The following is a 25,544-nucleotide window of genomic DNA, read 5'->3' as shown; positions in this document are numbered from 1 at the left end:
CCTGCTCTCTAGGGGCAGAAAGAACCAGTCTCTGCTCTCTATGGTCGAACGGAACCAGACCCTGATCTATATGGTCAGACGGAACCAGTCCCTGCTCTCTATGGTTAGACGGAACCAGTCCCTGTTCTCTATGGTCGGATGGAACCAGTGCCTGCTCTCTAGGGTTAGACAAAACCAGTCCCTGCTCTCTAGGGTCAGACGGAACCAGTCCCTGCTCTCTATAGTCGGAAAAAACCAAACCCTGCTCTCTATGGTTAGACGGAACCAGTCCCTGCACTCTATGGCCAGATGTAACCAGCCCCTGCTCTTTATCGACAGACGGAACTAGTCCCTGCTCTCTAAGGGCAGTCGGAACCGGTCCCTGCTTTCTAGGGGCAGAAATAACCAGTCCCTCCTCTCTATGGTGGAACTGAACCACACCCAGATCTCTATGGTCAGACGGAACCAGTCCCTGCTCTCTATGGTCAGACGGAACCAGTCCCTGTTCTCTATGGTTGGACGAAACCAGACCCAGATCTCTATGGTCGGACGGAACCAGTCCCTGCTCTCTAGGGTCAGACGGAACCAGTCCCTGCTCTCTAGGGTCAGACGGAACCAGTCCCTGTTCTCTATGGTCAGACGGAACCAGTCCCTGCTCTATATCGCCAGACGGAACTAGTCCCTGCTCTCTAGGGTCAGCACAGAGAACAGAGCTGAAGAAGGCACACAGAACCCTAGCCTCACCTGCAGCAGTTATTGTTGCCACACATTAGCACCTCCCGTCCTCCACAGCAGATGGTGCAGTAGGACTGGTATCCGTCATCATCGTACTGGTATGCACACTCTAGGAAGCAGTTCTGTGGAAGAAGAGTCAGCAGAAATCCCAATAACAGCACCAGATGCTGGACATTTGCACACCAGAGGAATTACTATTTCCCACCAACCAAGAGATCACAGTGTAAAGATCAGTATTAGTCCGCACACTGATTTATATATGTCTACAATGTACGGAAAATTCTATCTTTACTAAAAGCTCCCTCCTCACATCACAGCTTCTCCTCCCACCGTATAACAAGCACTATCCTTACTAACAACTTCCTACACACACCAGAGCTTCCTCCCCCTGTATAACAAGCTCTATCCTTACTAACATCTTCCACCACACATCAGAGCTTCTCCTACCCCTGTATAACAAGCTCTATCCTTACTAACATCTTCCACCACACATCAGAGCTTCTCCTCCCCCTGTATAAGAAGCTCTGTCCGTATTAACAACTTCCACCTCACATCAGAGCTTCTCCTCCCCCTGTATGACAAGCTCTATCCTTACTAACATCTACCACCACACATCAGAGCATCTCCTACCCCTGTATAACAAGCTCTATCCTTACTAACATCTTCCACCACACATCAGAGCTTCTCCTACCCCTGTATAACAAGCTCTATCTTTACTAACATCTTCCACCACACAGCAGAGCCTCTCCTACCCCTGTATAACAAGCTCTATCCTTACTAACATCTTACACCACACATCAGAGCCTCTCCTACCCCTGTATAACAAGCTCTATCTTTACTAACATCTTCCACCACACAGCAGAGCTTCTCCTCCCCCTGTATAACAAGCTCTATCTTTACTAACATCTTCCACCACACAGCAGAGCCTCTCCTACCCCTGTATAACAAGCTCTATCCTTACTAACATCTTCCACCACACATCAGAGCTTCTCCTACCCCTGTATAACAAGCTCTATCTTTACTAACATCTTCCACCACACAGCAGAGCCTCTCCTACCCCTGTATAACAAGCTCTATCCTTACTAACATCTTACACCACACATCAGAGCCTCTCCTACCCCTGTATAACAAGCTCTATCTTTACTAACATCTTCCACCACACAGCAGAGCTTCTCCTCCCCCTGTATAACAAGCTCTATCTTTACTAACATCTTACACCACACAGCAGAGCTTCTCCTCCCCCTGTATAACAAGCTCTATCTTTACTAACATCTTCCACCACACAGCAGAGCCTCTCCTACCCCTGTATAACAAGCTCTATCTTTACTAACATCTTCCACCACACAGCAGAGCTTCTCCTCCCCCTGTATAACAAGCTCTATCTTTACTAACATCTTCCACCACACAGCAGAGCCTCTCCTACCCCTGTATAACAAGCTCTATCCTTACTAACATCTTCCACCACACATCAGAGCTTCTCCTACCCCTGTATAACAAGCTCTATCTTTACTAACATCTTCCACCACACAGCAGAGCCTCTCCTACCCCTGTATAACAAGCTCTATCCTTACTAACATCTTACACCACACATCAGAGCCTCTCCTACCCCTGTATAACAAGCTCTATCTTTACTAACATCTTCCACCACACATCAGAGCTTCTCCTCCCCCTGTATGACAAACTCTATCCTTACTAACATCTTCCACCACACATCAGAGCCTCTCCTACCCCTGTATAACAAGCTCTATCCTTACTAACAACTTCCACCTCACATCAGAGCTTCTCCTCCCCCTGTATGACAAGCTCTATCCTTACAAACATCTACCACCACACATCAGAGCATCTCCTACCCCTGTATGACAAGCTCTATCCTTACTAACATCTTCCACCACACAGCAGAGCCTCTCCTCCACCTGTATAACAAGCTCTATCCTTACTAACATCTTCCACCACACATCAGAGATTCTCCTCCCCCTGTATGACAAGCTCTATCTTTACTAACATCTTACACCACACAGCAGAGCTTCTCCTCCCCCTGTATAACAAGCTCTATCCTTACTAACATCTTACACCACACATCAGAGCTTCTCCTCCCCCTGTATAACAAGCTCTATCCTTACTAACATCTTCCACCACACATCAGAGCTTCTCCTCCCCCTGTATAACAAGCTCTATCTTTACTAACATCTTCCACCACACAGCAGAGCTTCTCCTCCCCCTGTATAACAAGCTCTATCTTTACTAACATCTTCCACCACACAGCAGAGCCTCTCCTACCCCTGTATAACAAGCTCTATCCTTACTAACATCTTCCACCACACATCAGAGCTTCTCCTGCCCCTGTATGACAAGCTCTATCCTTGCTAACATCTTCCACCACACATCAGAGCTTCTCCTCCCCCTGTATAACAAGTTCTATTCCTTACTAACATCTTCCACCACACAGCAGAGCTTCTCCTCCCCCTGTATAACAAGCTCTATCCTTACTAACATCTTCCACCACACATCAGAGCTTCTCCTACCCCTGTATAACAAGTTCTATTCCTTACTAACATCTTCCACCACACAGCAGAGCCTCTCCTACCCCTGTATAACAAGCTCTATCCTTACTAACATCTTACACCACACATCAGAGCCTCTCCTACCCCTGTATAACAAGCTCTATCATTAAGTGAAATTATCATGACATTACCTTGCAGTTTTGGCACATTCCCCCATTAAACAGGGGGTGTTCCAGGGAAACATTTAGACTGCCGCATGAGATGCAAATATCTGGAAATGAGCAGAGAAACACATGTAACCCTGGTCTCAGCATTCAGCAAGTGCGTAATCACATACTATTACCAGAATGGGATGTTTGTATGTTCTGCGTGTTTTCGCTGGGTATAGAGGGGTTAATAACAGTCAGCTCCCTGACCGTATTCTATGTTTGGTGATGATGCTGGAAAGGTTTCTCTTATTTCATATAATAAAACTGAATAATATGGGGAAACATATTCAATAACTGATGATATTTCACAGCAGTATACAAAGTAGGGGTGTGAGACGACATGGAACCGAGAGATCAGGGGCAGCCTACAGCCACTACAATAATAATACATCAGATTAAAGGCCAATATTATAGGACTACCCACCAAACATCCAAGTATCCTTGTCAGGTAGGTCTCATACTATTGGGGTTCACTATCGGGGTGCAGGGATGTGATCACATTTCCCCACGGAGCACGGCGTCATGACACACCCGCACAATTGTGTCACTGTCTATTGTGTAACCTGTGACAGCAGATCATGCAAACCACAGTCATCCGACGTCATGGGGGACACTCACCTTCAATGCTCCGACACTTCTGTCTTACTTCATACACCAGCCTCTCTGCCAAGACACAAGGAATGAGAATAAGACACTTACCCTGCTGTGCCGCAATCGTTCTGTTAGATCCACCAGCCGGCGCCTGCTCCGCAGCCTAGCCATCCCCCGCTCACAGTGCTGCGCAGAGGACACCAGCCGGCACCTGCTCTGCAGCCTAGCCATCCCTCGCTCACAGTGCTGCGCAGAGGACACCAGCCGGCGCCTGCTCTGCAGCCTAGCCATCCCCCGCTCACAGTGCTGCGCAGAGGACACCAGCCAGCGCCTGCTCTGCAGCCTAGCCATCCCTCGCTCACAGTGCTGCGCAAAGGACACCAGCCGGCCCCTACTCTGCAGCCTAGCCATCCCTCGCTCACAGTGCTGCGCAGAGGACACCAGCCGGCGCCTGCTCCGCAGCCTAGCCATCCCTCGCTCACAGTGCTGCGCAGAGGACACCAGCCGGCACCTGCTCCGCAGCCTAGCCATCCCTCGCTCACAGTGCTGCGCAGAGGACACCAGCCGGCACCTGCTCTGCAGCCTAGCCATCCCTCGCTCACAGTGCTGCGCAGAGGACACCAGCCGGCACCTGCTCTGCAGCCTAGCCATCCCCCGCTCACAGTGCTGCGCAGAGGACACCAGCCGGCGCCTGCTCTGCAGCCTAGCCATCCCTCGCTCACAGTGCTGCGCAGCGGACACCAGCCGGCGCCTGCTCTGCAGCCTAGCCATCCCTCGCTCACAGTGCTGCGCAGAGGACACCAGCCGGCGCCTGCTCTGCAGCCTAGCCATCCCTCGCTCACAGTGCTGCGCAGAGGACACCAGCCGGCGCCTGCTCTGCAGCCTAGCCATCCCCCGCTCACAGTGCTGCGCAGAGGACACCAGCCGGCGCCTGCTCTGCAGCCTAGCCATCCCCCGCTCACAGTGCTGCGCAGAGGACACCAGCCGGCGCCTGCTCTGCAGCCTAGCCATCCCCCGCTCACAGTGCTGCGCAGAGGACACCAGCCGGCGCCTGCTCTGCAGCCTAGCCATCCCTCGCTCACAGTGCTGCGCAGAGGACACCAGCCGGCGCCTGCTCTGCAGCCTAGCCATCCCTCGCTCACAGTGCTGCGCAGAGGACACCAGCCGGCGCCTGCTCTGCAGCCTAGCCATCCCTCGCTCACAGTGCTGCGCAGAGGACACCAGCCGGCGCCTGCTCTGCAGCCTAGCCATCCCTCGCTCACAGTGCTGCGCAGAGGACACCAGCCGGCACCTGCTCTGCAGCCTAGCCATCCCTCGCTCACAGTGCTGCGCAGAGGACACCAGCCGGCGCCTGCTCTGCAGCCTAGCCATCCCTCGCTCACAGTGCTGCGCAGAGGACACCAGCCGGCGCCTGCTCTGCAGCCTAGCCATCCCTCGCTCACAGTGCTGCGCAGAGGACACCAGCCGGCGCCTGCTCTGCAGCCTAGCCATCCCCCGCTCACAGTGCTGCGCAGAGGACACCAGCCGGCGCCTGCTCTGCAGCCTAGCCATCCCTCGCTCACATGCTGCGCAGAGGACACCAGCCGGCGCCTGCTCTGCAGCCTAGCCATCCCTCGCTCACAGTGCTGCGCAGAGGACACCAGCCGGCGCCTGCTCTGCAGCCTAGCCATCCCCCGCTCACAGTGCTGCGCAGAGGACACCAGCCGGCACCTGCTCTGCAGCCTAGCCATCCCCCGCTCACAGTGCTGCGCAGAGGACACCAGCCGGCACCTGCTCTGCAGCCTAGCCATCCCTCGCTCACAGTGCTGCGCAGAGGACACCAGCCTGCTCTGCAGCCTAGCCATCCCTCGCTCACAGTGCTGCGCAGAGGACACCAGCCGGCACCTGCTCCGCAGCCTAGCCATCCCTCGCTCACAGTGCTGCGCAGAGGACACCAGCCGGCACCTGCTCTGCAGCCTAGCCATCCCTCGCTCACAGTGCTGCGCAGAGGACACCAGCAGGCGCCTGCTCTGCAGCCTAGCCATCCCTCGCTCACAGTGCTGCGCAGAGGACACCAGCCGGCGCCTGCTCTGCAGCCTAACCAACCCCCGCTCACAGTGCTGCACAGAGGACACCAGCCGGCACCTGCTCTGCAGCCTAGCCATCCCTCGCTCACAGTGCTGCGCAGAGGACACCAGCCTGCTCTGCAGCCTAGCCATCCCTCGCTCACAGTGCTGCGCAGAGGACACCAGCCGGCGCCTGCTCTGCAGCCTAGCCATCCCTCGCTCACAGTGCTGTGCAGAGGACACCAGCCGGCACCTGCTCTGCAGCCTAGCCATCCCTCGCTCACAGTGCTGCGCAGAGGACACCAGCCGGCACCTGCTCTGCAGCCTAGCCATCCCTCGCTCACAGTGCTGCGCAGAGGACACCAGCCGGCACCTGCTCTGCAGCCTAGCCATCCCTCGCTCACAGTGCTGCGCAGAGGACACCAGCCGGCACCTGCTCTGCAGCCTAGCCATCCCTCGCTCACAGTGCTGCGCAGAGGACACCAGCCGGCACCTGCTCTGCAGCCTAGCCATCCCTCGCTCACAGTGCTGCGCAGAGGACACCAGTATTGGTGGTCTTAACACAAGCACTCCGACTGCCAATCACAGTACAGCGAGGGAGCAAGGTGGGGGATGCTCAGCGGCATCTCAAGGATGTCCGCTTCAAACACAGGAGAAGCAGCTGATGGATCTTCTTACCAACAAGTTGTCATGAGATTGCACATCTGCCCTTTTCTGCACCTGCTGCATCTAGAATGCATTGCGTGACCTTAGTAAATGGGACTTGCTAGACGGGCACGCGGTCATCTCAGGTGGGTGCGTTCAACCCAAGCTATTAATTAACGCAACAGACAAGGGCGGGATAACCCACTTTATCACAGATGTACCACCCACCAGAATGAATCCACCAATGGCACTGAGCACGTCTACTATTAGGCAGATGGCCAAACCAATCGAAGAAGTCCCAGTCTCCACCGGTCCGGAGTGATAGAAGAGGGAGAAGCCCCAAACACCAAGGTTAAAATACAGACACAAAAAGTGCCATCAAAGAATCTCACTTGCCCGCACAGCCCACAAACGTGGATCTCACACTTGTGACTCCCTCTTCCACTATATTTAGCTCAGTAACACTATACACAGTTATGTCCACAATGATGTGGCCCTTGGCGGTGGTGTTGGGTGGCCCCGTGGGCCGATCCTGCCTGTAACAGCAAGGTTTGCCGGGTTTCTCTTGTATGCATGCAATACGAGGGTCTCCGTAGTGAGTGCCAGTGGGACGTACCTCGCGTGCGCTCGTCAATGATCTCCTTCACCTTGGGCTTTTCTGTGCTTTTTCTGGGTTTCTTGGCAGGAGGGGGCGGGGCGTAAGCAGCAGCTTCCGGTTCTACCCAAATTTCTGTGTAAACCTCTTTGTACGGGTTGCGTTCCTCTATAGAGATACATAAGCAAAGAGCAACACGTTCATCATTACGCAAGCACAGGGCCCAGCATTTTACTGCAACTAGGCCGTGTGGATTAGAGCTCTCACAATACACCGGGACTGTCATGGAAGGTAATGGAATAATTCACGTCTGAGAGTCCTGCAGCACTGAACATCAAACACTAGGGGGCTCTGCAGCTGCACGTTCCCATAGTGTGGTCTGGTCTGAACTCTGGAGTTGATGTGACACCGCCGGTAACCACAGATTTATAAATGATAGTGCACTGTGGATTTTATTATTTACTAAGTGAGTACTGCTGGCAATTGGGTGAAGCAGTGGCACGGTGCGGCCTCTACAACCCGGTGTGTTCTGGGGAGCTCCATGTTAATTTAAAAAAATTTCTCAAAGTACCTCAGATCATGCAGAGGCCAAATGGGGGTGCATGTACCTCTAGAACCACCATAAGAAGATGGGTCTACTGAAGTGGCCGGTCTCCACCAACAAGGCTGCAAAAACAGCAATCTCCTCTAACAAAATGAAGTTCCAAGGTTCCCAAGACACAATGGTTACCGTGTGTCACCTGCCCACCCACCCTCACCACTTGGAACTTTCTCTCACCTTCAGGGGGGTCCAGGGCCTTGGGACCCGATGGCTGGAATCCGCCCAAGGCCCACTCGATCATCTGCTTGTTCTGGAGGTCTATAGATTTGGAAGTATCCGTTTCATCGTTCTCAGGGCATGATGGGAAAACTTTTCTGGCTCGGGTGCTGGCCACCTATAGAAAACACAAGACACGGGTGGTAGTAGAGGACCAGGTCCGCCTGTAATCCCGCGTGGCATGCACCTTCTCTATCATCTTCGAAGGCTTGGCTCCCATTATGGTCATTAAAGACCTAGGCATAAGCCTGAGAAATCATCTACTAGGTTCTACGGGGCATCTCAGGAGACCCAAGCTCGTGGCTCCGGCCATACCACGGTGGGAGGCGTCTTCTCACCTGTAGGACCTCGTAGATGGCTTTCCTGTACATGGGCTGTTTACTGTACGTTGCCTGGTGGAAAGTGTTGGAAAAGGAACTCAGTGACATCAGCTTCTCCACGCAGACCTGACAAGGAAGAGAGACCACGTACGGTATTATAGAGTAACATGACCAGAAACCGCTCCAGACATGGCCTTCAACACTCTAGTGTCAACTTACCACAGAAAACTTGCCGTCTCCAAACCACATCACCCATCGCGTCCCTTCTGCTGCCCGGCTCCTTCCGGTCATCCACCATGAGACGATGCGACCAGGCCACCAGGAGAACCCACGTAGCTTGCCCCAAACCAGCTCCCCAATGCCAAAGCCACGGCCGTCCTAGGTGTAATACAGAAGGGTCAGACACTTGTGTCACAGGGTGAGAGAGCGAAAGCAATTACTGTGCCCCGGCTCTCCGCACCTCATACTCTGCTTCATCCTCCGCTGGCTTCGAGGCGCTCTTGTCCACGGTATCTGCCACCACAGGCTCAGGAGTGGTGGCCACAGTAGGTGAGGCAGGGTCAGTGGGTTGCTGAGATGCAGGCGGAGTGGTCTCCTCTTCTTTCTGGGGTTCCTGTGACACCGTCTCTTCCATGGCGTTTATCACCGCAACCAGCTGCTGCTTTTTTTCAGCCTATCAGGAGACAAAACATTTACGTCAAATCAGGAGGGGAGTGTGGTCACAACATTGCCAGTAACAGTACAAAGTGCCTGTGTATAACACCGCTAGTAACAGCACCGGAGCCAGTATACAGTGACATAACCAGTGCCTGTGTATAACACCTCTAGTAACATCACCGGAGCCAGTACACAATGACATCCTCAGTGCCTATGTACAACCCCGCTAGTGACATCACTGGAGCCAGTACACAGTGACATCACCAGTGCCTGTGTATAACACTTCAGTGACATCACTGGTACCAGTACACAGTGACATCACCAGTGCCTGTGTACAACACCTCTAGTAACAGCACCAGAGCCAGTACACAATGACATCCTGAGTGCCTATGTACAACCCTGCTAGTGACATCACCGGAGCCAGTACACAGTGACATCACCAGTGCCTATGTACAACACCGCTAGTGACATCACCGGAGCCAGTATACAGTGACATCAACAGTGCCTGTGTATAACACCGCTAGTAACAGCACCGGAGCCAGTATACAGTGACATCACCAGTGCCTGTGTATAACACCTCTAGTAACATCACCGGAGCCAGTACACCATGACATCCTCAGTGCCTATGCACAACCCCGCTAGTGACATCACCGGAGCCAGTACACAGTGACATCACCAGTGCCTGTGTATAACACCTCTAGTAACATCACCGGAGCCAGTACACAATGACATCCTCAGTGCCTATGTACAACCCCGCTAGTGACATCACCGGAGCCAGTACACAGTGACATCACCAGTGCCTATGTACAACACCGCTAGTGACATCACCGGAGCCAGTATACAGTGACATCACCAGTGCCTGTGTACAACACCTCTAGTAACAGCACCAGAGCCAGTACACAATGACATCCTCAGTGCCTATGTACAACCCTGCTAGTGACATCACCGGAGCCAGTACACAGTGACATCACCAGTGCCTATGTACAACACCGCTAGTGACATCACCGGAGCCAGTATACAGTGACATCAACAGTGCCTGTGTATAACACCGCTAGTAACAGCACCGGAGCCAGTATACAGTGACATCACCAGTGCCTGTGTATAACACCTCAGTGACATCACTGGTACCAGTACACAGTGACATCAACAGTGCCTGTGTATAACACCTCTAGATACACTTATACGTTGTCCATGTTGACTTACGATTAAATGGACACCAAATATCATCAAAAACTCATGTTGACATTGCCTATGGCAACCATAAACTTGTGTCAACCATTTGGCAGTGTTGACCCAGTCCTAACAGTGCACACCTCTGATCTAGTCCTAATAGTGCACTGTGCACCTCTCATCCAATCCTAACAGTGCACTGTGCACACGTCTCATCCACTCCTAATAGTGACTGTGCACCACTCATCCAGTCCTAATAGTGCACTGTGCACCTGTCATCTAGTCCTAACAGTGCACTGTGCACATCTCATCCAGTCCTAATAGTGCACTGTGCATATCTCATCCAGTCCTAATAGTGCACTGTGCACACGTCTCATCCAGTCCTAATAGTGACTGTGCACCACTCATCCAGTCCTAATAGTGCACTGTGCACCTGTCATCTAGTCCTAACAGTGCACTGTGCACATCTCATCCAGTCCTAATAGTGCACTGTGCACATCTCATCCCGTCCTAATAGTGCACTGTGCACATCTCATCCCGTCCTAATAGTGCACATCTCATCCAGCCCTAATAGTGCACTGTGCACCTCTCATCCAGTCCTAATAGTGCACCTCTCATACAGTCCTAATAGTGCACATCTCATCCAGTCCTAATAGTGCACTGTGCACCTCTCATCCAGTCCTAATAGTGCACATCTCATCCAGCCCTAATAGTGCACTGTGCACATCTCATCCAGTCCTAATAGTGCACTGTGCACCTCTCATCCAGTCCTAATAGTGACTGTGCACATCTCATCCAGTCCTAATAGGACTGGATGAGACGTGTGCACAATTAGGACTGGATGAGACGCGTGCACAGTGCACTATTAGGACTGTATGAGAGGTGCACAATTAGGACTGGATGAGAGGTGCACAGTGCACTATTAGGACTGTATGAGAGGTGCACTATTAGGACTGTATGAGAGGTGCACTATTAGGACTGGATGAGAGGTGCACAGTGCACTATTAGGACTGGATGAGAGGTGCACAATGCACTATTAGGACTGGATGAGAGGTGTGCACAGTGCACTATTAGGACTGGATGAGAGGTGCACAATTAGGACTGGATGAGAGGTGCACAGTGCACTATTAGGACTGGATGAGACGTGTGCACTAATAGTGCACTGTGCACCACTCATCCAGTCCTAATTGTGCACCTCTCATCCAGTCCTAATTGTGCACCTCTCATCCAGTCCTAATAGTGCACTGTGCACACGTCTCATCCAGTCCTAATAGTGCACTGTGCACACCTCTCATCCAGTCCTAATAGTGCACTGTGCACCTCTCATCCAGTCCTAATTGTGCACCTCTCATCCAGTCCTAATAGTGCACTGTGCACACCTCTCATCCAGTCCTAATAGTGCACTGTGCACCTCTCATCCAGTCCTAATTGTGCACCTCTCATCCAGTCCTAATAGTGCACTGTGCACATCTCATCCAGTCCTAATAGTGCACTGTGCACATCTCATCCAGTCCTAATAGTGCACTGTGCACACCTCTCATCCAGTCCTAATAGTGCACTGTGCACCTCTCATCCAGTCCTAATTGTGCACCTCTCATCCAGTCCTAATAGTGCACTGTGCACATCTCATCCAGTCCTAATAGTGCACTGTGCACCTCTCATCCAGTCCTTAAGCCCAGTACACACACATCGATTTGCTTTTGATTTGATGTTAGATTCGATTTTCTATTAGATCTGGCATTAGATCTTTCCATTCGATTTGGCATTAGATCTCTACTTTTGCATTAGACATCGAATTCGATATAGAATTTGATATACATTCATGGTACATTGTACACAGTCGATTTACTAGATCCCTTTCGAGATTTCCTTGGCTGCATAGAGGATTTTTTTGTTCGATTTGGCGAAAACGGGAGCGCGCATCGAATCGAATTTAGATCGAAAGGAACAACAAACCGAAACGATTTCTTACAGGATTCGATCTGATTTTGCTCCTATAAGCAAAATCGAATCGAAAATGGCCAAAAATCCAAACGTGTGTACGGCCCTTAATAGTGCACTGTGCACCTCTCATCCAGTCCTAATTGTGCACCTCTCATACAGTCCTAATTGTGCACCTCTCATCCAGTCCTAATAGTGCACTGTGCACACCTCTCATCCAGTCCTAATAGTGCACTGTGCACCTCTCATCCAGTCCTAATAGTGCACTGTGCACCTCTCATCCAGTCCTAATAGTGCACCTCTCATACAGTCCTAATAGTGCACTGTGCACTGGTCTCATCCAGTCCTAATTGTGCACGTGTCTCATCCAGTCCTAATAGTGCACGCGTCTCATCCAGTCCTAATAGTGCACACGTCTCATCCAGTCCTAATAGTGCACACGTCTCATCCAGTCCTAATAGTGCACTGTGCACCTCTCATCCAGCCCTAATAGTGCACACGTCTCATCCAGTCCTAATAGTGCACTGTGCACACCTCTCATCCAGTCCTAATAGTGCACTGTGCACCTCTCATCCAGTCCTAATAGTGCACACGTCTCATCCAGTCCTAATAGTGCACTGTGCACACGTCTCATCCAGTCCTAATAGTGCACCTCTCATCCAGTCCTAATTGTGCACGTGTCTCATCCAGTCCTAATAGTGCACGCGTCTCATCCAGTCCTAATAGTGCACACGTCTCATCCAGTCCTAATAGTGCACTGTGAGTGCCTCCCACCAGACCAATATAAAGTCCTGGTGTCCCTGTAGCAGTGCTATTTATAAAGCACTGGTGTCCCGGCATAAGTCCTATACACAGCCCTGGTGTCCCAGCATTAGTCCTATATACAGTCCTGTGTCCCTGCATTAGTCCTATATACAGTCCTGTATTCCTGCATTAGTCCTATATACAGTCCTGTGTCCCTGCATTAGTCCTATATACAGTCCTGTGTCCCTGCATTAGTCCTATATACAGTCCTGTATTCCTGCATTAGTCCTATATACAGTCCTGTGTCCCTGCATTAGTCCTATATACAGTACTGTGTCCCTGCATTAGTCCTATATACAGTACTGTGTCCCTGCATTAGTCCTATATACAGTCCTGTATTCCTGCATTAGTCCTATATACAGTCCTGTGTCCCTGCATTAGTCCCATATACAGTCCTGTGTTTCTGCATTAGTCCTATATACAGTCCTGTGTCCCTGCATTAGTCCCGTATACAGTCCTGTGTCCCTGCATTAGTCCCGTATACAGTCCTGTATCCCTGTATTAGTCCTATATACAGTTCTGTGTCCCTGCATTAGTCCCGTATACAGTCATGTGTCCCTGCATTAGTCCTATATACAGTCCTGTGTCCCTGCGTTAGTCCTATATACAGTCCTGTGTCCCTGCATTAGTCCTATATACAGTCCTGTGTCCCTGCATTAGTCCCGTATACAGTCCTGTGTCCCTGCATTAGTCCTATATACAGTCCTGTGTCCCTGCATTAGTCCTATATACAGTCCTGTGTCCCTGCATTAGTCCTATATACAGTCCGGTGTCCCTGCATTAGTCCTATATACAGTCCTGTGTCCCTACATTAGTCCTGTGTCCCTGCATTAGTCCCGTATACAGTCCTGTGTCCCTGCATTAGTCCCGTATACAGTCCTGTATCCCTGTATTAGTCCTATATACAGTTCTGTGTCCCTGCATTAGTCCCGTATACAGTCATGTGTCCCTGCATTAGTCCTATATACAGTCCTGTGTCCCTGCATTAGTCCTATATACAGTCCGGTGTCCCTGCATTAGTCCTATATACAGTCCGGTGTCCCTGCATTAGTCCTGTGTCCCTGCATTAGTCCTATATACAGTCCTGTGTCCCTGCATTAGTCCCGTATACAGTCCTGTGTCCCTGCATGAGTCCTATATACAGTCCGGTGTCCCTGCATTAGTCCTGTGTCCCTGCATTAGTCCTATATACAGTCCTGTGTCCCTGCATTAGTCCTATATACAGTCCTGTGTCCCTGCATTAGTCCCATATACAGTCCTGTGTCCCTGCATTAGTCCTATATACAGTCCTGTGTCCCTGCATTAGTCCTATATACAGTCCTGTGTCCCTGCATTAGTCCTGTGTCCCTGCATTAGTCCTATATACAGTCCGGTGTCCCTGCATTAGTCCTATATACAGTCCTGTGTCCCTACATTAGTCCTGTGTCCCTGCATTAGTCCCGTATACAGTCCTGTGTCCCTGCATTAGTCCCGTATACAGTCCTGTATCCCTGTATTAGTCCTATATACAGTTCTGTGTCCCTGCATTAGTCCCGTATACAGTCATGTGTCCCTGCATTAGTCCTATATACAGTCCTGTGTCCCTGCATTAGTCCTATATACAGTCCGGTGTCCCTGCATTAGTCCTATATACAGTCCGGTGTCCCTGCATTAGTCCTGTGTCCCTGCATTAGTCCTATATACAGTCCTGTGTCCCTGCATTAGTCCCGTATACAGTCCTGTGTCCCTGCATGAGTCCTATATACAGTCCGGTGTCCCTGCATTAGTCCTGTGTCCCTGCATTAGTCCTATATACAGTCCTGTGTCCCTGCATTAGTCCTGTGTCCCTGCATTAGTCCTATATACAGTCCTGTGCCCCTGCATTAGTTCCGTATACACTGGGTGGGGGGCTGCCGGGTCACCAGGCTGACACCAGCCGGGAATAGAGAACATGCAGCGGTCAGACCCCGGTGGGCGCCCCCTGGTGGCTGCAAGATGGAAGTGTCAGTGCAGAACACACGACACGAGTCTCCCGCTCTCAGGGGCAGAACGGGCCCCAGCATACAGCCAGGGCCCCTGAGTGTCCATAGACAGTTGCCCCAGGTGGCCGCCCCCACATGCAGCCCCACCCTGCCCAGGTGACATGATGGCTGGGGTCCGGGATACTGCACCTGGTCCGCTCTGCCCCTGCACCGATGCTTCCTCATGGTGCCCCGGCCGTGTTGTGCTGGTGTGTGCTCGGGGGCCCCCACTCCCGGGTCCTCCCTCTCCTCCTCCCGGCCCTGCAACTTCCAGCCAATCAGCGGCGCCCGGGCCCCCTGATACATTGTATCCAGCAGCACCACTTCCCCCGTGACTGACTATGCAGCGGCGGCCTGGGGTGGGGGGCTTCCTCCTGCTACCCCAATACACACAGCCTGGGGTCGGGGGCTTCCTCCTGCTACCCCAATACACACAGCCTGAGGTGGGGGGCTTCCTCCTGCTACCCACACCCCACTGATACCCCAATACACAGCCTGGGGTGGGGCCATCCTCCTGCTACCCCCAGCTCACTGATACCCCAATACACAGCCTGGGGTGGGGGGCTTCCTCCTGCTACCCCAATACACACAGCCTGAGGTGGGGGGCTTCCTCCTGATACCCCAATACACACAGCCTGAGGTGGGGGGCTTCCTCCTGCTACCCCAATACACACAGCCTGAGGTGGATGGGGGGCTTCCTCCTGATACCCCAATACACACAGCCTGAGGTGGGGGGCTTCCTCCTGCTACCCCAATACACACAGCCTGAGGTGGATGGGGGGCTTCCTCCTGATACCCCAATACACACAGCCTGAGGTGGGGGGCTTCCTCCTGCTACCCACACCCCACTGATACCCCAATACACAGCCTGGGGTGGGGCCATCCTCCTGCTACCCCCAGCTCACTGATACCCCAATACACAGCCTGGGGTGGGGGGCTTCCTCCTGCTACCCCAATACACACAGCCTGAGGTGGGGGGCTTCCTCCTGATACCCCAATACACACAGCCTGAGGTGGGGGGCTTCCTCCTGCTACCCACACCCCACTGATACCCCAATACACAGCCTGGGGTGGGGCCATCCTCCTGCTACCCCCAGCTCACTGATACCCCAATACACACAGCCTGAGGTGGGGGGCTTCCTCCTGCTACCCCAATACACAGCCTGGGGTGGGGGGCTTACTCCTGCTACCCCAATACACAGCCTGAGGTGGGGGGCTTCCTCCTGCTACCCCAATACACAGCCTGAGGTGGGGGGCTTCCTCCTGCTACCCCAATACACAGCCTAGGGTGGGGGGCTTCCTCCTGCTACCCCAATACACACAGCCTGAGGTGGGGGGCTTCCTCCTGCTACCCCAATACACACAGCCTGAGGTGGGGGGCTTCCTCCTGCTACCCCAATACACAGCCTGAGGTGGGTGGGGGGCTTCCTCCTGATACCCCAATACACACAGCTTGAGGTGGGGGGCTTCCTCCTGCTACCCACACCCCACTGATACCCCAATACACAGCCTGGGGTGGGGCCATCCTCCTGCTACCCCCAGCTCACTGATACCCCAATACACAGCCTGGGGTGGGGGGCTTCCTCCTGCTACCCAAATACACACAGCCTGATGTGGGGGGCTTCCTCCTGCTACCCACACCCCACTGATACCCAAATACACAGCCTGGGGTGGGGGGCTTACTCCAGCTACCCCAATACATAGCCTGGGGTGGGGCCATCCTCCTGCTACCCCAATACACACAGCCTGAGGTGGGACTTCCTCCTGCTATCCCCAGCTCACTGATACCCCAATACACAGCCTGAGGTGGGGGCTTCCTCCTGCTACCCCAATACACACAGCCTGAGGTGGGGGCTTCCTCCTGCTACCCCAATACACACAGCCTGAGGTGGGGGGGGCTTCCTCCTGCTACCCCAATACACAACCTGGGGTGGGGGGCTTCCTCCTGCTACCCCAATACACACAGCCTGAGGTGGGGGCTTCCTCCTGCTACCCCAATACACACAGCCTGAGGTGGGGGGGCTTCCTCCTGCTACCCCAATACACAACCTGGGGTGGGGGGCTTCCTCCTGCTACCCCAATACACACAGCCTGAGGTGGGGGCTTCCTCCTGCTACCCCAATACACACAGCCTGAGGTGGGGGCTTCCTCCTGCTACCCCAATACACACAGCCTGAGGTGGGGGGGCTTCCTCCTGCTACCCCAATACACAGCCTGGGGTGGGGGGCTTCCTCCTGCTACCCCAGCTCACTGATACCCCAATACACAGCCTGAGGTGGGGGGCTTCCTCCTGCTACCCCAATACACACAGCCTGAGGTGGGGGGCTTCCTCCTGCTACCCCAGCTCACTGATACCCCAATACACAGCCTGAGGTGGGGGGCTTCCTCCTGCTACCCCAATACACACAGCCTGAGGTGGGGAGCTTACTCCTGCTACCCAATACACACAGCCTGAGGTGGGGGGCTTCCTCCTGCTTCCCCCAGCTCATTGAGGTAGGGATGGCCATCGTTGCCTTTGCCATCGATGGCAAAAGTGCAACTGACCATCGATAGTCTATAAATATTCAATGGATGACCATCGATGTAGACCAATTAAAATCGAGGGTGAGGCTTTGTGGGTGCCAGGGGCGGAGCTATGCTCTGTGTCCCGACACCTTGGGGAAAAAGTAAAAATGGTTCTCCCACATTGATGGCAAAACTATTCGACATCGGCCATAAACCATTGATGATTTATAATCGTTGATGGCCATCCCTAGCCTGAGGTGGGGTGTTCCTCCAGCTACCACACTACACAGCCTGGGGTGGGGCTTCCTCCAGCTACCCCAATACACAGCCTGGGGTGGGGCTTCCTCCAGCTACCCCAATACACAGCCTGAGGTGGGGTGTTCCTCCAGCTACCACACTACACAGCCTGAGGTGGGGGCATCCTCCTGCTACCCACACCCCACTGATACCCCAATACACAGCCTGGGGTGGGGGCATCCTCCAGCTACCACACTACACAGCCTGAGGTGGGGGCATCCTCCTGCTACCCACACCCCACTGATACCCCAATACACAGCCTGGGGTGGGGGCATCCTCCTGCTACCCACACCCCACTGATACCCCAATACACAGCCTGAGGTGGGGTGTTCCTCCAGCTACCACACTACACAGCCTGGGGTGGGGGCATCCTCCTGCTACCCCAATACACAGCCTGAGGTGGGGGCTTCCTCCTGCTACCCACACCCCACTGATACCCCAATACACAGCCTGGGGTGGGGCTTCCTCCTGCTACCTCAATACACAGCCTGGGGTGGGGCTTCCTCCTGCTACCCCAATACACAGCCTGAGGTGGGGGGCTTCCTCCTGCTACCCCCAGCTCACTGATACCCCAATACACAGCCTGAGGTGGGCGCTTCCTCCTGCTACCCAATACACAGATTGGGGTGGGGGCTTCCTCCTGCTACCCCAATACACAGATTGGGGTGGGGGCTTCCTCCTGCTACCCCAATACACAGATTGGGGTGGGGGCTTCCTCCTGCTACCCCAATACACAGCCTGGGGTGGGGGGCTTCCTCCTGCTACCCCAATACACAGCTTGGGGTGGGGGGCTTCCTCCTGCTACCCACAGCTCACTGATACCCCAATACACAGCCTGGGGTGGGGGGCTTCCTCCTGCTTCCCCAATACACAGCCTGGGAAGGGGGCTTCCTCCTGCTACCCACACCCCACTGATACCCCAATACACAGCCTGGGGTGGGGGCTTCCTCCTGCTACCCCCAGCTCACTGATACCCCAATACACAGCCTGGGGTGGGGGGCTTCCTCCTGCTACCCCAATACACAGATTGGGGTGGGGGCTTCCTCCTGCTATCCCAATACACAGCCTGAGGTGGGGGCTTCCTCCTGCTACCCCAATACACACAGCCTGAGGTGGGGGCTTCCTCCTGCTACCCCAATACACAGCCTGGGGTGGGGGCTTCCTCCTGCTACCCCAATACACAGCCTGGGGTGGGAGGCTTCCTCCTGCTACCCCAATACACAGCCTGGGGTGGGGGCTTCCTCCTGCTACTCCAATACACAGCCTGGGGTGGGGGGCTTCCTCCTGCTACCCCAATACACAGCCTGGGGTGGGAGGCTTCCTCCTGCTACCCCAATACACAGCCTGGGGTGGGGGGCTTCCTCCTGCTATCCCCAGGTCACTGATACCCCAATACACAGCCTGGGGTGGGAGGCTTCCTCCTGCTACCTCAATACACAGCCTGGGGTGGGGGGCTTCCTCCTGCTATCCCCAGGTCACTGATACCCCAATACACAGCCTGGGGTGGGAGGCTTCCTCCTGCTAGGCCAGTCTGGTACTTATAGTTTCACAGCAGCTGGATACGTAAGTTGCCTAGCTAGTGCTTTCTTTGTACACATTGGTGCGCCCCCAGCCAATCAGGAGCTGAGTTTCCCCGGAGGCTGCTCCTGATTGGCTAGGGCCGCGCCAATCACCCAGGGGAACAGTGTTTGTTGTTTTTTTTATATACCACATGGCTGCTGCTACGGATCGTAGAGGACGTGATCTTCGCCGGAGGCCGAGGGAAGTATTATTTCCTTCCACAGGTACCGATTGGGTTTGTACTGGAGAAGGGAACTGGTGAACAATGGAATACATAGGTGAGTAGGAATGACTGTAGTATGGATGAAAGTTTTATTTCTCTATGTGTGTGTTTTGATGTTGAGCTACAATTACCAGCGGGCCCTTTAATGCCCTGCATGCTTGAACTTGTGGTTCTCCAAGTCCCTGCATTTGGGCAGGCTTGTAGTTCGACAACGAAACACAATAGTTTTAGATCTACTTTTTAAACAATACAATCAGCCCGGTGCCCATCACCCTGGGGCACCGGGGACAGCCCAGGGCTTCAGCCCAGGCAGGGGATATTCTAGAGAGGGGGTGACCCTTTATTAGGGGGTCCCTGCCTGGGCTGAACAGTCAGGGGGATAATGCTTTGGCCGGGGGAACGAAGATAGTTTCCCCCAGCTGTGGCATTACCATGTTGGCTGTTTAGCCCCGGTGCTGGTTCTCAAAATACGGGGGACACCTGCTAATTTTGTCCCCCGTATATTGGGAACCAGGACTGGCCCTTGAGCGTGGTGCTGGTTTTAGAAATAAAGAAGAACCCCAATGCATTTAACCCCTCAATTTTTAAACCAAGACCGTCTCTTAGAGCCTGGAGCCTGGTTATTCCACAATTCTCTGGTGTAATGTGCGCTGGTCAGGGGCTTACTCAGAGTCGCACGCAGCAGTGTATCGGCGTTTGCCATAACAACCTCCTTCCGTGACTAATATCCGTGCAGCCAGATGTACAAGGACTGAGGTGAGTGGACATGCCGGATCGTCCAGCGCCTCCATCTGATTTGATATCTTGGCAATGGGCCATGTACGCAGCAGCCAACACAGAAGTCCCCCCTGTTGCTTCACATAGAAAGGACTGGGGAAGTGACTCCTCCCGCTGGGCGGAGCACAGATATCACAGCCAATACACAGTGACAGAACTCACGGTGACACCAGATATGAACCCCATACTGCCAGGGACCTGCTCTAAAGAGGTGACCTTAACGTGGTGGGCAGGTACCATATCTGTGGGCACATGAATGCCAACAACCTCAGAAATGAAATATAAAAAGATTATATGTTACCAGTAATGAGTGCACAGTGCACCTGCAAACCCCCTCTGTTATTTACAGTGTCGTATATAGCGCAGCAGATTCCGTTACAGCGTCTTATATAGCGCAGCAGATTCCGTTACAGTGTCTTATATAGCGCAGCAGATTCCGTTACAGTGTCTTATATAGCGCAGCAGATTCCGTTACAGTGTCTTATATAGAGGAGCAGATTCCGTTACAGTGTCTTATATAGTTCAGCAGATTCCGTTACAGCGTCTTATATAGCGCAGCAGATTCCGTTACAGTGTCTTATAAAGCACAGCAGATTCCGTTAGTGTCTTATATAGCGCAGCAGATTCCGTTACAGTGTCTTATATAGCGCAGCAGATTCCGTTAGTGTCTTACATAGCGCAACAGATTCCGTTACAGCGTCTTACATAGCGCAGCAGATTCTGTTACAGCGTCTTATATAGCGCAGCATATTCCGTTTCAGCGTCTTATATAGCGCAGCAGGTTCCGTTCCAGTGTCTTATATAGCGCACCAGATTCCGTTACAGCGTCTTATATAGCGCAGCATATTCCGTTACAGTGTCTTATATAGCGCAGCAGATTCCGTTACAGTGTCTTATATAGCGCAGCAGATTCCATTACAGTGTCTTATATAGCGCAGTGGATTCCGTTACAGTGTCTTATGTAGCGCAGCAGATTCTGTTACAGCGTCTTATGTAGCGCAGCAGATCCCGGTACAGAGTCTTATATAGCGCAGCAGATCCCGTTACAGCGTCTTATAAAGCGCAGCAGATTCCGTTACAGTGTCTTATATAGCGCAGCAGATTCCGTTACAGTGACCTATGTAGCGCAGCAGATTCCGTTACAGCGTCCTATATAGCGCAGCAGATCCCGTTACAGCGTCTTATATAGCGCAGCAGATTCCGTTACAGTGTCTTATATAGCGCAGCAGATTCCGTTAGTGTCTTATATAGCGCAGCAGATTCCGTTACAGTTACTTATATAGCGCAGCAGATTCCGTTACAGTGTCTTATATAGCGCAGCAGATTCCGTTACAGTGTCTTATATAGCGCAGCAGATTCCGTTACAGTGTCTTATATAGCGCAGCAGATTGCGTTACAGCGTCTTATATAGCGCAGCAGATTCCGTTAGTGTCTTATATAGCGCAGCAGATTCCGTTACAGTGTCTTATATAGCGCAGCAGATTCCGTTACAGTGTCTTATATAGCGCAGCAGATTCCGTTACAGTGTCTTATATAGAGCAGCAGATTCCGTTACAGTGTCTTATATAGCGCAGCAGATTCCGTTAGTGTCTTATATAGCGCAGCATATTCCGTTACAGTGTCTTATATAGAGCAGCAGATTCCGTTACAGTGTCTTATATAGCGCAGCAGATTCCGTTACAGTGTCTTATATAGCGCAGCAGATTCCGTTAGTGTCTTACATAGCGCAGCAGATTCCGTTACAGCGTCTTACATAGCGCAGCAGATTCCGTTACAGCGTCTTATCTAGCGCAGCAGATTCCGTTACAGTGTATTATATAGCGCAGCAGATTGCATTACAGTGTCTTATATAGCGCAGCAGATTCCGTTACAGCGTCTTATATAGCGCAGCATATTCCGTTACAGCGTCTTATATAGTGCAGCAGATTCCGTTACAGCGTCTTATATAGTGCAGCAGATTCCGTTACAGTGTCTTATATAGCGCAGCAGATTCCGTTACAGTGTCTTATATAGCGCAGCAGATTCTGTTACAGTGTCTTATATAACGCAGCAGATTCCGTTGCGCTTTACAATAGTAGTGATAAAACTGGGTAACAACAGACAGACTTGAGGTAGGAGGGCCCTGCTGCAAGCTTACAATCTATAGGGATATAGGAGGGAAACACAAGGAAAGGCACCAGTAATAGCAAAGCAGTCCCACCAAGTTACAAGTCCAGAAGGGAAGCTATACAATACATATAGTATTGCATACAGTGACAGAACTCACAGTGTGTGCCCTGCAGCAGCCGACCACCGAACCTTTCCCCTGTTACTTTACATAGGAAGAAGCGGGAAAGTGACTCCTCCCCCTGGGCGGAGCACAGATATCACAGCCAATACACGGTGACAGAACTCACAGTGTGTGCCCTGCAGCAGCCGACCGCCGAACCTTTCCCCTGTTACTTTACATAGGAAGAACCGGGAAAGTGACTCCTCCCTCTGTGGGCGGAGCACAGATATCACAGCCAATACACAGTGACAGAACTCACAGTGTGTGCCCTGCAGCAGTCGACCGCCGAACCTTTCCCCTGTTACTTTACATAGGAAGAACCGGGAAAGTGACTCCTCCCTCTGTGGGCGGAGCACAGATATCACAGCCAATACACAGTGACAGAACTCACAGTGTGTGCCCTGCAGCAGCCGACCGCCGAACATTTCCCTTTTTACTTTACATAGGAAGAACTGGGAAAGTGACTCCTCTCCCTGGGCGGAGTACAGATATCACAGCCAATAAATGGTGACAGAACTCACAGTGTGTGCCCTGCAGCAGCCGACCACCGAACCTTTCCCTGTTACTTTACATAGGAAGAACCGGGAAAGTGACTCCTCCCCCTGTGGGCGGAGCACAGATATGACAGCCAATAAATGGTGACAGAACTCAGTGTGTGCCCTGCAGCAGCCGACCACCGAACCTTTCCCCTGTTACTTTACATAGGAAGAACCGGGAAAGTGACTCCTCCCCCTGGGCGGAGCACGGATATCACAGCCAATACACAGTGACAGAACTCACAGTGTGTGCCCTGCAGCAGCCGACCGCCGAACCTTTCCCCTGTTACTTTACATAGGAAGAACCGGGAAAGTGACTCCTCCCTCTGTGGGCGGAGCACAGATATCACAGCCAATACACAGTGACAGAACTCACAGTGTGTGCCCTGCAGCAGCCGACCGCCGAACATTTCCCTTTTTACTTTACATAGGAAGAATTGGGAAAGTGACTACTCCCCCTGGGCGGAGCACAGATATCACAGCCAATAAATGGTGACAGAACTCACAGTGTGTGCCCTGCAGCAGCCGACCGCCGAACCTTTCGCCTGTTACTTTACATAGGAAGAACCGGGAAAGTGACTCCTCCCCCTGGGCGGAGCACAGATATCACAGCCAATACACAGTGACAGAACTCACAGTGTGTGCCCTGCAGCAGCCGACCGCCGAACATTTCCCTTTTTACTTTACATAGGAAGAACCGGGAAAGTGACTCCTCCCCCTGGGCGGAGCACAGATATCACAGCCAATAAATGATGACAGAATTCACAGTGTGTGCCCTGCAGCAGCCGACCACCGAACCTTTCCCCTGTTACTTTACATAGGAAGAACCGGGGAAGTGACTCCTCCCCTGTGGGCGGAGCACAGATATCACAGCCAATACAGGGTGACAGAACTCACAGTGTGTGCCCTGCAGCAGCCGAACCATTCCCCTGTTACTTTACATAGGAAGAACGGGGAAAGTGACTCCTCCCCTGTTAATATACACATTAACAATGACACCCTACACTATTAATATCTTCGCACGTATGCTAGTCACTCTGCCGTACCCATAATCCCAGTCACTACAGGACACATACTGACCCACTGTGTGCATAACACCAACCCATCTCCAGGGATCCCTCAGTCTGTATCAGCGCCCACTGCCGTCAGATGGGGATGAGACCCGTCACTGTGTTACCAGCCTGCGATGAGACCCGTCACTGTGTTACCAGCCTGCGGTGAGACCCGTCACTGTGTTACCAGCCTGCGGTGAGACCCGTCACTGTGTTACCAGCCTGCGGTGAGACCCGTCACTGTGCTACCAGCCTGCGGTGAGACCCGTTACTGTGATACCAGCCTGCGGTGAGACCCGTTACTGTGTTACCAGCCTGCGGTGAGACCCGTCACTGTGTTACCAGCCTGCGGTGAGACCCGTTACTGTGTTACCAGCCTGCGGTGAGACCCGTCACTGTGTTACCAGCCTTCAGTGAGACCCTTTACTCTGTTACCAGCCTGCGGTGAGACCCGTCACTGTGTTACCAGCCTGCGGTGAGACCCGTTACTGTGTTACCAGCCTGCGGTGAGACCCGTTACTGTGTTACCAGCCTGCGGTGAGACCCGTCACTGTGTTACCACCCTGCGGTGAGACCCGTTACTGTGTTACCAGCCTGCGGTGAGACTCGTCACTGTGTTAGTAGCCTGCGGTGAGACCCGTTACTGTGTTACCAGCCTGCGGTGAGACCCGTCACTGTGTTACCAGCCTGCGGTGAGACCCGTCACTGTGTTACCAGCCTGAGGTGAGACCCGTCACTGTGTTACCAGCCTGAGGTGAGACCATTACTGTGTTACCAGCCTGCGGTGAGATCCGTCACTCTGTTACCAGCCTGCGGTGAGACCCGTCACTGTGTTACCAGCCTTTGGTGAGACCTGTCACTGTGTTACTAGCCTGTGGTGACCCTGGTGCCTGGAGGTGAGACCCATCACTTTGTTACTAGCCTGTGATGACCCTGGTGCCTGCGGTGAGACCCGTTACTGTGTTACCAGCCTGCGGTGAGACTCGTCACTGTGTTAGTAGCCTGCGGTGAGACCCGTTACTGTGTTACCAGCCTGCGGTGAGACCCGTCACTGTGTTACCAGCCTGCGGTGAGACCCGTCACTGTGTTACCAGCCTGAGGTGAGACCCGTCACTGTGTTACCAGCCTGAGGTGAGACCATTACTGTGTTACCAGCCTGCGGTGAGATCCGTCACTCTGTTACCAGCCTGCGGTGAGACCCGTCACTGTGTTACCAGCCTTTGGTGAGACCTGTCACTGTGTTACTAGCCTGTGGTGACCCTGGTGCCTGGAGGTGAGACCCATCACTTTGTTACTAGCCTGTGATGACCCTGGTG

The 25,544-nt window shown here is 52.9% G+C and overlaps 1 protein-coding gene across 3 annotated transcripts in view; it reads right to left on the bottom strand.

The window, feature by feature from the left end:
• LOC146051508 (DNA (cytosine-5)-methyltransferase 3A) overlaps positions 1–25,544 on the bottom strand; it is a 111,505-nt gene that overhangs the window by 24,399 nt on the left and 61,562 nt on the right. For 2 of the 3 annotated variants that reach the window (XM_083167893.1, XM_083167895.1), the window contains 8 exons: positions 8,898–9,110; positions 8,657–8,815; positions 8,456–8,563; positions 8,079–8,235; positions 7,322–7,468; positions 4,043–4,087; positions 3,407–3,486; positions 724–836 (listed from right to left, as the gene is read on the bottom strand). In XM_083167893.1, coding sequence (XP_083024019.1) covers positions 724–836; positions 3,407–3,486; positions 4,043–4,087; positions 7,322–7,468; positions 8,079–8,235; positions 8,456–8,563; positions 8,657–8,815; positions 8,898–9,110 — 1,022 coding nt within the window. Of the gene's footprint in view, positions 1–723; positions 837–3,406; positions 3,487–4,042; positions 4,088–7,321; positions 7,469–8,078; positions 8,236–8,455; positions 8,564–8,656; positions 8,816–8,897; positions 9,111–15,159; positions 15,373–25,544 lie in introns of those variants that run through there. The other variant, XM_083167894.1, reaches the window with a different exon arrangement.

Source organism: Crinia signifera, unplaced genomic scaffold, assembly GCF_055691185.1.
Source record: "Crinia signifera unplaced genomic scaffold, ASM5569118v1 HAP2_SCAFFOLD_103, whole genome shotgun sequence".
NCBI lineage: Eukaryota > Metazoa > Chordata > Amphibia > Anura > Myobatrachidae > Crinia > Crinia signifera.
This window is presented reverse-complemented; position numbering and strand designations above follow the sequence as displayed.